This window comes from Argiope bruennichi, chromosome 10 (assembly GCF_947563725.1).
Source record: "Argiope bruennichi chromosome 10, qqArgBrue1.1, whole genome shotgun sequence".
In the NCBI taxonomy this organism is placed as follows: Eukaryota; Metazoa; Arthropoda; class Arachnida; order Araneae; family Araneidae; genus Argiope; species Argiope bruennichi.
In genome coordinates this window covers 106,245,741-106,260,175 of record NC_079160.1, presented here as the reverse complement: position 1 = coordinate 106,260,175, position 14,435 = coordinate 106,245,741, and the positions used below count along the sequence as shown (strand labels likewise).

Below are 14,435 nucleotides of genomic sequence, written 5' to 3'. Positions count from 1 at the left end.
ATTATGATGTCACTACTGTCGATAGTGAAAAGGAATTGTCTCTTGAGCAAAAATTAGAATGAGCAATAAATAAAAAAAATTCAACGAACCAAAATACAATAGAGAAATCAGCTATATCCAAAACCATCCGACGAGAAATCGATTTATTTGAAGATGAGGGATTTAGAGGTAAATACTTGGAAAAAGTATATCGCGCATTGCAAACAATACCACCAACTAGCGTAGATGCCGAAAGAGCGTTTTCGACAGCTGGTCAGTTTTACACAAAATTACTTTTCAGGCTTAATGAAAGTACAATTGATGCATTACGTTTTTATAGATCACATTTCAAAAATTTGTAATAGTACCACAAACAGAATAGTGATATTTACACTTTTTTTGTGGTTTAAATAAATAAGATGTTTCTTTACTTTTTTGTGATTATATACTGTTATAATTTATATGTTACAAATTATTTTTTGTGATATTTACACTCTCTAACAAAACTGGCAAATAAAAAAAAAGAAACACCTGTGCTTTCTTTCTTTTTCCAAAATTTCTAATACCGGTATTAAAACCGGTATCCCGGTATTAAGATTTAAAAAATACCGAATACCGGTATTGAAATTTTGGTCCGGTATTGCAATCCCTAGTTCTAGATTAACAGTCTAGGTATACAAGCCTAGGTATAGCAGCTCTCGCCCTCACAGAATATTGAATAATTTTTTTGTGTCTACAACATCTCAACATGCAGATAAAACTCCTGTCTACAAACATCATGAGTTTAAATTTATTTTCCTATAAAAATCTCAACATATAGATAAAACTCCTGTCTACAAACATCATGAGTTTAAATTTATTTTCCTATAAAAATCTCAACATATAGATAAAACTCTTGTCTACAAACATCATGATTTTAAATTTATTTTCCTATAAAAATCTCAACATATAGATAAAACTCCTATCTACAAACATCATGAGTTTAAATTTATTTTCCTATAAAAATCTCAACATATAGATAAAACTTTTATCTACAAACATCATGAGTTTAAATTTATTTTCCTATAAAAATCTCAACATATAGATAAAACTCCTGTCTACAAACATCATGATTTTAAATTTAATTTACTATAAAAATATGAATTCAGCCTTCTTAGCAAGCATATAAAATTTGTATCAACTGTAAAATAAATTTACTTAAGAAAATATTTTATGCAGAGTTTTCTCATGAATAAATGCAGAAATATCAGTATTAAATTCTGTTTTCTACAACCATAAAATTATTTAATCTTGTTCTATTTTTTAAAATAAATTTATTCAATAAGTCATAAAACTTTTTAAATTTCTAACGTTTATTGGACCTCAATTTCTTCAAAAACATCATCTATCCTATAAAATTCGAAAGATAAGAAGAAAGATCCGATTACAAATATTTTATGAATGGATAGTTCAGAACTGACATTAATTTTTATAAATATTAAAAATTCTCAAAAGCCTTGGGTTTTGACATACATAATAGAGTTTATTTTTAAGTGAAAGATTTTTAACCTGTGATTACTGTCTTGCCAATGAATTTTAGATATATTTTCATTGCAAATACATTAAAAAGATAATTTCTAAAGCAACAATATATGAATTGAAAAAAAAAAATCTGTGTAAATCTATTTGCGTTTTTAGAAATTTCCATACATCATTATGAATTTCATAAATTTTTTTCGTGGATTTTTCCTTTTATAGTTCACAGATTTTTCCTTTTATAGTTTGCATTATTACATGCTTGATACATGGAATGATCTTCATAATTTTATTCTTAGCCATTTTAGACTCAATAACATTGATCGAAGTACTAAATTTATGAACTTGACATAAAAGAGATGGGAGATATACTTTTATGAGACAGGTGAATTCAATTGATAAGGAACGAAATGGAAGTAATAAACCGAAAAAAGTCTAAAACATGCTTAAAGAGGCATTAAATGATTAATGATTAACATGGAACATACTACATAAAAAGAAGAGCGAAAGAGCGTAACCATCACACTGTTACACTGTTGGGTTGAATAGCATAATGATGAATACTTCAACCATGTCGAAAATGCTTGCTGCGTTGTCATTGGCAGTCATCCTGGCTTCAGGTAAATCAGTATGAGAAGCTCATATGCATTCTTAAATAATTCTTTTTTAAAAAAGTATTCACATTTTTTTAATGTAAATTTAGACCTAAGTTATATGCTTTGAAAAAATATGCAAGTTTTACAATTAGTTTAGAAATAATATAGTCCCATTTGAAAAAAATTAGGAAGGTTATAACATAATGACGAATGGCTCAATTGTAGAAAATGCTTGTTGCATTGTCATTGACCACCTGACTTTAGATAAATCAGTATCAGATATTCATATTCATTTTTAAGAAAAATCTTTCTTTTAAAGTTTTCAAAATTTTTTTGTGTGAATTTAGACCTCAATTTAATCCTCTAAAAATGTATTTAAACTTTACAATTAGTTAGGTAATAATGTCGTCACATTTGGAAGCATTATGAGGATTATAACATAATGATGAATATAAGGTAAGTCAGGTAAATCAGTGTGGGAAATTTATATGCATTCTCAAGAAAAGATATTTTTTATAAAGTACTCATAAGGTTTTTTCCATATAAATTTAAGCCTCAGATAAATCCTTTTAAAAAAACACCAAGATTTGTAATTAATTTAATAATCATATCACTCTGTTTGAAAGCAATAGGAGGTTATAACAATGATGAATGTATCAATCATGTCGAAAATGTTTATCATTGGCATTCATTTTGTCTTCAAGTAAATAGATATCAGACATTTATATTTATTTTTAAGAAAAATCCTTCTTTTAAAGGATTCATAATTTTTTTCGTGTAAATTTAGGCTTTAGTTAAGACCTTTGAAAAACACCCAGGAACTGTAATTAGTTTAATAACGATATCGCCCAGTTTGGAAGCAATAGGAGGTTATAACATAATGATGAATTTATCAATCATGTCGAAAATGTTTATCATTGGCAATCATCTCGGCTTCAAATAAATTGGCATCAGACATGCATATTTATTTTTAAGAAAAATTCTTCTTTTAAATAATTCATAATTTTTTCTTGTAAATTTAGGCCTTAGTTAAGTCCTTTGAAAAACATCCAGTAACTGTAATTAATTTAGTAACGATATCGTCCCGTTTGGAAGCCATAGGAGTTTATAACAAAATGATGAATTTATCAATCATGTCGAAAATGTTTTTCATTGGGATTCATTTTTGCTTCAAGTAAATAGATATCAGACATTCATATTCATTTTTAAGAAAAATCCTTCTTTTAAAGAATTTATAATTTTTTTCGTGTAAAATTAGGCCTTAGTTAAGTCCTTTGTAAAAATGTTCAACAATTGTAATTAATTTAGTAATAATCAATTCTATTTAGAAGCAATAGGAAGGCTAATTTGGAACTGACTTAGAAATTACGAACCACAGTCAGAGGACAGTTATGACACCTGAGTTTTCATTTTTTCTTTAAACTTAAGTCATAAAAACTAAAACGTTTGTTTTTATCTTTGAAATTGAATTTACCCTCCTCCATACCAGTATGTTAATATAACAATCGAGGTAATGTTTCGAACCTGAAACAACAATTGAGATATCTTAACGTGAACCCTCTGCAGTCGCCATATTGAATAGAATTATTAAAACAAACATCTTTGAGAAGAGATTTTAGTCTCATGATTTTTTTTTATTTTACATCTAGGATAAATGCAGTTTTAATTAATGTTTTTTGACGCAAGTTAAATTAATAAATTAATTCGCTATTCGTACCCCCCCTTCAGATTTTGCTCAGGTATATCTGACTTCATTTCTAACTGTTTCCATTTACGAATAATTGATGAATTTACTTACTGGTTTGTAGTTGATATCTTCTGTAACTAATATATATCGTCCACCACCGCCTATAACTTGGGCGGAGTTAAAACTATTCTCACCTGTTTAGTCTTGGTCATTATCGTATGCAAAATTTTAACTTCCATTTAAGTGTCTAGCAACTAAGATAGTGTTTTTATGCATAAATTGACTGATTTATCGGTTTGCGGATAAACGTAAGCATGACTAAACAATAGAAACGAATGAGATGACTTCTACAGTTTTTATTTTTTTTATATATTTTGACTTTCATGTACTAAATTGAAAGTTATTTCTAATTTTTTTAGGAAATGTTTTTGAAAATTTCGAATTTGGCCTTATATTTTGTTTCTGTTGGTAGCTTACTATTTCAGTGACCAATCAGGTATTAATGGTTAATTTTGATTTGAATGTTTGTGAAAATTATGGATAGGGAAGATACTATTACAAGAAAACGAAGCTTTAAAGCTGTTATCGACCTATGTTTATCAATCAGTGTTGAATGAGTTGAGAAATGAGCCATTTGCAGAGCCTTGGAGTCAAGTATTGAAGCAGTATTAAGATGAGTACCAATACAGTGAGCTCATTAGTGAGACAGAAACTGAATGCAGCTAAAGTGAGGAAACAGTAGATAAAAGAAAAAGTTTGAGAGACGTTAATAGTCGTGTGAAGTCTCTCTACCTGCTGAGTTCTGTCTGACCTCTTTGTGCTGTTGCAATTGTTAATATTGGTCTCTAGCATGATTCCGTTTATTGTTAGCATATTGCTCTTGTGTATTCTCGACTGCGTTTTGTCGCCTGTATATTCGTGTCTTCGTTTTGAATAAACATCCATATTTATAACTGAACCTGTCGATAGTTTCAGCATACACCCAATACGTCAGATCTGTTTGATTGTAATTGATTTTTGGACTTTCGAAATTTGTGGAGAATTTTCCGTAACTATGCATTTTCCTTTTAAAAATATGAGAAACTTAAAAACAAAACCCTGGATCGCATACGAGATATTTCTAGAGGTAATTGAATAACTAATTATTCATTGCAATAGGTGGCTGCTAATGTGAAATAAATTTCATGACACCCCAGAGATTCTGATAAAATAAAAGCTTTTAATTATAGTAAGTTGGAATTCTAATCAACATTATTTTTTAATTTAACTCTTTAAAAGACATTTAAATTAAAGTAATTAAATAAATAAGCAATCTAGATACATTTCATTAAGTTTTAAAGATATTTCTTTAAAATGATTCTTATAAATTATATTAATAGATAACTTTCATTTGAGATCCAAAATTTGTTGCATATAGTTGTCTGAACCACTTTTAAAATTCAGGCTGTCTTCATTGTTGCTGTTGATTACATTAATGAATTCACGATCATAAAGTTAATTTCACAAATTGCATATTTGTAGAAATTGCAATTCATACATTAATTATGATGATAATTCATCAGAATGATTAAAAAAATCTATTGCATTATGAATTAAAGTTCATAGACCTATTGTTGAACCCCATAATCTACAAAATAATGGAACTGGAGATATTGGTTTTTATTGCTAACCTATTGTATATAACAAAATACCTGATGTAGGGTAATAGCATACTTCATGTAGAGTAACAACATACCCCATGTAGAGTAATAGCATACTTCATGTAGAGTAACAACATACCCCATGTAGAGTAATAGCATACTTCATGTAGAGTAACAACATACCCCATGTAGAGTAATAGCATACTTCATGTAGAGTAACAACATATCCCATGTAGAGTAATAGCATACTTCATGTAGAGTAACAACATATCCCATGTAGAGTAATAACTTACCACATTGAGATGTAAATCGTTATGATATACATAATTGTATAAAACTGATAATACTGTTGAACTATTTGCTTAGACATTTTAATAAATATGTTATTATGGATGTTAATAAATAGAGTAGATATTAAAGAGTATTTCATAAAAGAATTGTAAGAGATTTCTTAAAAAATTTCTCGAAGAAAGTGTAACAATTTTCCCCAGTCTCTCATATCCGTTATTTTATTACATTAAATTTTCTTTCTTTTTCTAGTGGCACAAACCAACGGGTTATTGGATGATATTGGTAAGTGTTATTTTTCTCTTTGATGCATTAATTAAAATAGCTTACATGCAAAATATTATCTTGTTTTCATATCGTCTGCTTTTATATGTTTAATGTGAATTTCGTATTATAGTACAGCTTGGCAATTCTGTTATTTTTTTATTTGAATTAGTCTGAAATTGGGTTTTTTTCTCTAATGCACTAAACTAACATATTGCTTAAATATTGTATTATATTATTAGATCGTATTATATTTTAAGCTAACATATTTCTTAATTATCATATCATATTATTATATTATATTATATAATTAAACTAACGTATTGCTTAAATATCATCTAAAATTTGGATTTATCTTGGTTGAAATGAAGTCTAAATTAAAATTGTTCAAAAACTCTTTCACTTATGAAATATATTGGATCGTTCAAATGCTTTATAGTTTGTATTTACAGTGATAAAAAGAGTATAATTTTATAAGAATTCAGTTCATTCATAGGTTTACAGCTGTACAGCGTATTCAGTTAAAAAAATTCTCTGATTTTCCTCTTGAATGAAATGTGTTGTTAAATGCAATTATTTTATTTATTTGAAACTTTTATTACAGTAAAAGTTGTGATTAAATAGCTGCGTACAATTTATTCATTAAAATTACTTATGCAACGAAACTACCAATAAAATCGATGAAATATTTATATTAAAATGCTTTATTTACAATAATTATGAATTTATTTATCACAAACATTCGATTTTTATTTAAGTTTCTTAATTAATTTATTTTATTTAATTATTAAAAGCTTCTTAATATTTTCTTATTTAAAACTTTTAAATATTTTTAACGATTAAAGCCATTTTCTCTTATGCAAAAAAATTTTACTTAAAAAATTTAGTACTTGTGAAGATTTCAATTCAAAGCACTGGGTATATCAATTGGCGTTTTAGTATAAACAAAAGTAATTTTAAATAGAATTTTAGTTAATTAATATTTATGCCGAGTTTTGTTCATTTTTCTGCGATAACTTCCGAAAATTTTAATGCATAAATAAAAATTTTAATCCATTCTGAAATTTAAAAAACTGTATTTTTAATGATACTAATTTTATAATCGTTTTAATGATATTGATTTTTTCAAAATCTTAACAATATTAAAAATATATATATATTTTTTATTTAATTCCATCAATAGATTGCATTTTTCTGGAAGAAATGTGATTTTACACACACAACATATTTTTTTTATTACTAACTATTAGAATAAGTATATTTAATTTCCGATTCGAAGTGTGGGCCGTGCAGTATAAATATTGCAAAAAGTAAAAAAAGTAAAAAGGACAACATGGATGACGCGTATGTTGCGGGTCCTTGGCTCGAGTCAAACTTTTTGCAATATTTTTTACTTATGTATTTGTATTTAATACGTTTGTTTTTTAACTATATAGATGCCTTTCCTGAAAAATACAAACATTTTTTACAAACATAAAACATTTTTTTATAACTAAGTATTGGAACCTTTTTCTTTCTGTTATCATGCTGATAATGTCATATCTCGAACCCGATTGCACCATGGTAAAATTTGATATAAGATCAAAAATATAAATTATGATAGATAAATTGTAAAATGAATACTGTAATGTAGCGGATCATTTAGAATAACATGTTAAACTGAGTGCATTCATGATTTTTTTATTTAAATGACTAGTTCATATGGAGGTAAGATTGAAAGAAATTCATATGTAATTAGTATGCAATTCGTATCTAAATATTTTCTCCAAAAAAACACATTTTACAAAAAAAAAAAAAAAAAAAAAAAAACTGCCGAATGAAGTTTAGTTTCACAGGAAATGAAATGATTTTCTACACAAAAATTCAAAAACTATATTAGTTATGTTACCTTTATTTTAAGCTTGATATGAATTGTTTATCTTATTGCGCTGTATAATGACAGTCCTAGTTATTTTGTTGTGTTATATTAATCCGTGTTACACTAGAAGAGCGTCATAAGGATACTATAATATGTAATAATTTTACTATGCAATAAATAAAAACTGCATTGTTTGAAAATGATATTTCATTCCGTTATTATCAATCAGTGTGATTTTTCAGCTATAGGAAATTTTATAGAAATGTAAGGAAATAATGAAGAAATTATTTTTCTTATTTCATTAAGAAAAACATATTTTCATTGTGCATCCTTTTTGTGAAAAAAAAAAAAAAAACACTGCTTTTTCAGTATAGAATTTTTTTTTGCAAAAAATGGAAATCATTGTGAAATAATTTTCCGTTTCTCACTATGCGAAATTCAAAATTTGAACAAAAAAAAAAAAAAAAAAAAAAAAAAAAAATCGTTTTCATTACAAAGTATTATATGTTTCATGCATGTTAAAAAATTGGAGTTTATTATTTTAATCACATTGCTTATTTCCTTATTAGGTAACAAACTTCCTTTGAAAGGTAAGTGGTTCTTTTAAAATAAAATAATTTAATTTTTAAAAAAGCGTTAAAAATAAAATTTTAGTAAAAATATTTATTAAATTGATAACTTAACATGATGAAAAAGCCACACAAAAATAAACAAACAGAGCAATTTAAAAAGAATTTTATATTTTTATTTAATACCAGCAAACATGTGCGAAAATGATTTAGTCTATCTTTAAGTTTTTAAAATTATGCACTCATCGCTGCCTATTTACAAAATTGCAAATGTGTACGCATTTACAATACCCATTTGTATAGAATATTTGGTCATAGAATTCTAGCATTTAGAATTTTTTTCTACTTTCTGTAATGAATACAGCAAAATTATTAAATTTATCGACAATTGAATAGATTAAGTAGAACGTTTCATTAATAAATATGACATTTGGCAAGTATAATCATTCCAGTTCTTTGAAGTGCTTGATCTTGAAACTTGATGATAATCATTTAAATTTAAAAATTTGGGGGAGAGTAACTCGCCAAATATTCGGATAAAATTACGTGTTCTTATTGATGATTTATATCGAATTAAATTTAGTGTTTTCCCAAATTTCATCCAACTAGCTAGTTGCTTGCGCCATTTACTGGCTTCGAATATACAGGGATAAAAAATATTATCCCAAATTACGAAAACATGATATTACAAATGATATTACGAAAATGCAAAGACATTTCTTAGCCTTTTTTCAAGTTCATCAAAATCTTAATATCGACTTTGTCAATGTTTGCAAAAATTTCTGCATCCATATTTCATATATAAAAAACAAACAAACAAACAAAAACCACAACAAGAAATTAGGTTCAAGCAGTGCCATTTTCAACTAATTTGATATTAAAAGAAATAAGAAAAATATTTTCTGTATATCGATATATATACATATATAGTATATAAACCTTTGATAAATGTGTTGTCATTATTAATAAAATGTTTTTTGACTTTCTTGAAAATAATTTATTATTCGCTGTACTCGCCCCCCCTCAATTGCTTTTATGAATAATAAAAATTAAGTGAAAGATTTTTGATTTGCCTTTATTACGTCTTTTTCTCAATAATAAAAGAAGAATTATGAAATTTTACTTTATACTAAACAATATAACTTACTCTGTAAATTTTAAGAATCATCCTTACAAACTTTCATTTTTAGGTCCTTTGAAAAGATCTCTTCGTGGTAAGCTATTTTTGTTTAGATAAAATTTAAGTTCCATTTTAACTATTTCCAAACGATATATTGTATAATTTTTAGAAGTATCTTAATAAAATTTTTCATGTTTAGGTCCTTTGAAAAGTCTTGATGGTAAGCTATTGCTTTAGACAAAAATTATCCCTATTTTAGATATTTTCAAAAGTTATCTCTATTTTAGCTATTTCCAAAAACATTATCATTATTTTAGCTATTTCCAAATGAGATTTTGTGTATTTTCGTATAATTTTACCTTTTGCATATAAGTACATTAATGTGTATGTACATTAATATGTACATTAATAATGATGAATAACATTAAACATATGTTATTCATCATTATTATGTACATTAATGTATGTATAAATGTATGTACATTAATATGTACATTAATAATGATGAATAACATTAAACATATGTTATTCATTATTATTATGTACATTAATGTATGTATAAATGTATGTACATTAATATGTACATAATATTTACATTAATATGTAGATTAATAATGATGAATAACATTAAACATATGTTATTCATCATTATTATGTACATTAATGTATGTATAAATGTACGTACATTAATAATGATATATGTACATTAATAATGATGAATAACATTAAACATATTATACAGGTGTAAAGGAGTTATAAAATTGCAATATATAAAATAAATAACTGAAAGCTAAAAAAAAAAAAAAAAAAAAAAAACCGATATTTTATTATTTTTAATGGTTTGCTATATAGTAGGAAATTTGAATTTTAAATTACTTACGGCTTTTGAAGTGAAAACAATTTCGATAAGTTATAAATTGGTTAAGTCATGACAGATTTAAGTATGTATCAGTGGAAAAGCAAATAGAAACACAAATATCCGTGGCTGCAATTTGAAATATATGTATTTCAATCTTACAATCTTTTCAGTAAAATTCAAAAAGTGTTACATTATATTTGTTCATTACTAAAAAAATCAGGGGTTTTGTTTGATTTTATAATATTATCCATGTAAATAAAAACAACAATAATAAATTAATGAAATAACATTTTTAATTAAAAAAAATTATGTTTGCGCATTTGCCTTTTAAAAAAATAATAGTTATCTCATAGTGTTATTATAGTGTTTGTTTTAGAATTTTAGAAATTAGAAGGTTATATATATATTTAGAATTTTAGAAATTAGAAGGTTATATATATATTTAGAATTTTAGAAATTAAAAAGTTATATATATATACACACATACAGGGTGTCTCAAAAACCTTCATCATGGCTTTTATATCCTTATCCACAGACATATACTTTAAATTACAAAGTTGAGTAAAAAATGTGCAAAATGTTATGAAATCGATTAAAATTTTCAGGGAATTAACTTTAAAAAATACAAAATTTAAATTTTTTCCCAGTGAATAAAATGCGTCCTATCCTCTAATAAGGTCATGTACAAAATTTCAGAATTTTATCATAAAAACTGTCAAATATACGTTAAAACAAAGTTGGTGAAGGGTCAATCACAAATAAAAATGCAAATGTTTACAACTTCAATGCAGATGACGCGACGCAGGAATGCACCATAAGGAAATAAAATATGCTTTATATATTTAGTTTTAAATACAAATCTTATAATGTATACTTCCTGAAAAATGCTTTAAAATTTTATATCACGAATTACAGAATATAACTTAAAAATAGCACAGTCAATGAACTTGTAAAAAAAAACTTATGTAATCGTCCTTTATGTAATATTTCCTTTATGTAAAATTCCTTTAAGTTATTATTTCTACAAATTTTTAATACTTTTGAACCAATAAATCTCAAAATTATTATTTATTCAATCATTACTTTCTTTATTAATTTGTATACGACTCCTAAAACACGAACATCCAACTTGATTTTTCCTCTTTGAGATCTCATATGCAGGCATCGAAAAGCGGTTTAAGTCGGCATTTAGGTAGTTTCATATCTTTGAGACTTTTTGTGATAAATTGCTGAAACTTTGTACATGAGTTGTACATTTGTACATTATTAGAGGATGGGGCACATTTTACTCACTAGGAATTTTTTTGGGTCGGAATCCGTATGAAAATTTAAATTTCGTATTTTTTGAAGTTGAAGCCCCTGAAATTTTTAATCGTTTTCATAATATTTCGCACCTTTTTTTTTAACTCAACTTTGTAATTTACAGTATATGTCTATGATCAATATTTAAGGAATAAAAGCCGCGGTCAAGGTTTTTGAGACACCCTGTATATATATATATGTGTGTAATAAGAAGGAATGAAAGTAACATCTTGAGAAAGAATTATTTAAGTAAACTATTTGTATCGGTCCAATTATCGATAGTTCTTTATCTTTTAAGGTACAATTTCTCCCTTCTTGTATAAGATTCATTTTGTTTTTCTGAAGTTTAATGCAAAAATCTGAAGGAAAACATTTATATATTTGCGTTGGATAGATTTTTTTTAAATAATAATATATAAATTATCCCGTTTCTCTTTAAATTTAATGATAATATTTACTTACATCGAAAATTTTAAAGTGCATTAAAATAAAATATTCTATTCCTAGGATCCTTGGGAAATCTGAATAACCCTACTGGAGGTAAGCTATTCCTTTATGTTCAATAGGATTTTTAACATTAAAACAAAATAACCAATTTGACTACATGTCTAATAGTAAGAATTACACATGTTGAAAATTTGCAGATGCATTGTAATAACAATTTCTGATTTTAAGTTCCTTGTGTAACTTGTATGTCCTTTAAGACTAAAATGAATAACACTTTTTCTAAATAATTTAATTGAATCTTAAGTGCTCGAAATTCTGGTATATTTCCTGATATTTATAGACAAACGTAATTTCCAACCTTATTTATACTCCTTATTTATACTTATTTATACTATACTTAAAGAAGAAGATTTATCATAATGTGGAGATCAAATTTTCTTCAAAATAGTACTTCCTTTTTATATTCTTCGTGTATGAGAAATTAGAATATTTATAAAAAAATGTTTCTTAGCTTTTCTCTAAAAGTTATATTGCATATATGAAATAAAGACATCAATACATCGAACGCTAAATAAAAATAAGTTAGTTATGGAATTGCTTAGTTAGTTGCTTGGTTATGGAACAAAAATTAAAAAAGATATCCATTTTTACCCATTAAAAGTATAGTTTAGAATACATTTCTGATCCAGTTTGGCTGAAATTATTAGTTTCAATTATTATGTAATAGAATCAACGAAAATGAAAAAAAAAAGAACAATTAAAATATATCTAACAATAAAAATGATGAAAGTGTGTGTATGCACGTTGGCACTCCATTAAGCAGGCCATTTGTCTTAAAATATCAAACCTGGCCCATATAAACTTTTAAAATGTATGTGCGTGGGCATTAAATAATTCTAACCATTTGCTCAAAGCCCCAAACTTTGTACATATATTTTCTTTGAAAATACATGCATGTCGGCAGTCTATAAATCTATCAAAGTCTATTTCAATTATGGTACATTTTGAAAATGTGTACCGCAGAAATATTTTGGCTCTAACATTTATTACAATATGTTTCTTAAAAGTACTTTTTGAGAGGAATACTTTTAAGATTTCATGTGCAAACTCATGGCAAATGATTATTATGCATAATATATTTAAACGCAGCCAATATTCCCGATGACAAACTCGTAGCTAAAGAAGGCTAATATTAAATAATATTGAGAAATCAAAGCAAATATCACAGAATTCAATGGATAAGAAAGAGAAATAATCTTAGAATTACACATACTTGGATGATTTTCATATAATTCCTTAGAAGCAATAGATTAGACGAATGGCATTTATCATAAAGCTAATATGAAAATATTTTTAATTTTATTAAATTCTGATATATTTATTTTGAAAATTTGTGCCACGGAGCTATTTAAAAAAATTAATTAATTAGAAATTAAACACAATTTTCACGTTTTCTTACGATAACTGTGGTATATATTGTAGTACAAAAATGCGACATATTTAATTTTAGAACTAAGCAATGACGAAACGTCTTAAACCCTGCCATTTTTAAATATTGCTTTTGTTTTCTGTGATATTATTGGGCGTGTAAATGTGTAGACAGAAAATTTACGAAATGCTCAGTACAATTAACAGAATGGTGAAAGTTTCTGAAATAATAGGAATTACATTATCAAAATGTGAAATTCGAAAATGATTCGCCGAAAACGTCATTGGGAGCATGCTACAGAAAGTGTTTAGTTGAAATTTTAAGCAATAACTTATCCAACAAACTGCTCATCAAAGTCATCTGGTATTTAATATTTTCATTCAAAATGGATGCAAACTTGCAAATTAAAAAATATTTTTAAATATGGCTATATTTTGTTCCGTTTAAAAAAATAAATGAAATTCCTGTAACTTCTTAAAACTTGTTTTTCTCCCATTTATGCTTTGGGATCAGAATTTAATAAAATTAAAAATATTTTCATATTAGCTTTATGATAAATGCCATTCGTCTGATCTATTGCTTTTAAGAAATTATATGAAAATTATCCAAGTATGTGTAATTCTAAGATTATTTCTCTTTCTTATCCATCGAAATCTCGAGACCGAATTCTGTGATATTTGCTTTGATTTCTCAATATTATTTAACATTAGCATTCTTTGGCTACGAGTTTGTCATCGGGAATATTGGCTGCGTTTAAATATATTATGCATAATAATCATTTGCCATGAGTTTGCACATGAAATCTTAAAAGTATTACTCTCAAAAAGTACTTTTAAGAAACATATTGTAATAAATTTTAGAGCCTTGTCATTTTAATAGCTT

At 26.0% G+C, this 14,435-nt stretch overlaps 1 protein-coding gene across 1 annotated transcript in view; it reads left to right on the top strand.

The window, feature by feature from the left end:
* Nucleotides 1-1,987: 1,987 nt before the first annotated feature.
* The window catches only part of LOC129987698 (uncharacterized), a 145,236-nt gene continuing 132,788 nt past the window's right edge, over nucleotides 1,988-14,435 (top strand). Inside the window, exons 1-6 of the mRNA XM_056095648.1 lie at nucleotides 1,988-2,114; nucleotides 5,958-5,990; nucleotides 8,397-8,417; nucleotides 9,587-9,610; nucleotides 9,716-9,736; nucleotides 12,185-12,217. Coding sequence (XP_055951623.1) covers nucleotides 2,048-2,114; nucleotides 5,958-5,990; nucleotides 8,397-8,417; nucleotides 9,587-9,610; nucleotides 9,716-9,736; nucleotides 12,185-12,217 — 199 coding nt within the window. The 5' untranslated portion in view covers nucleotides 1,988-2,047. The remainder of the gene's footprint in view (nucleotides 2,115-5,957; nucleotides 5,991-8,396; nucleotides 8,418-9,586; nucleotides 9,611-9,715; nucleotides 9,737-12,184; nucleotides 12,218-14,435) is intronic.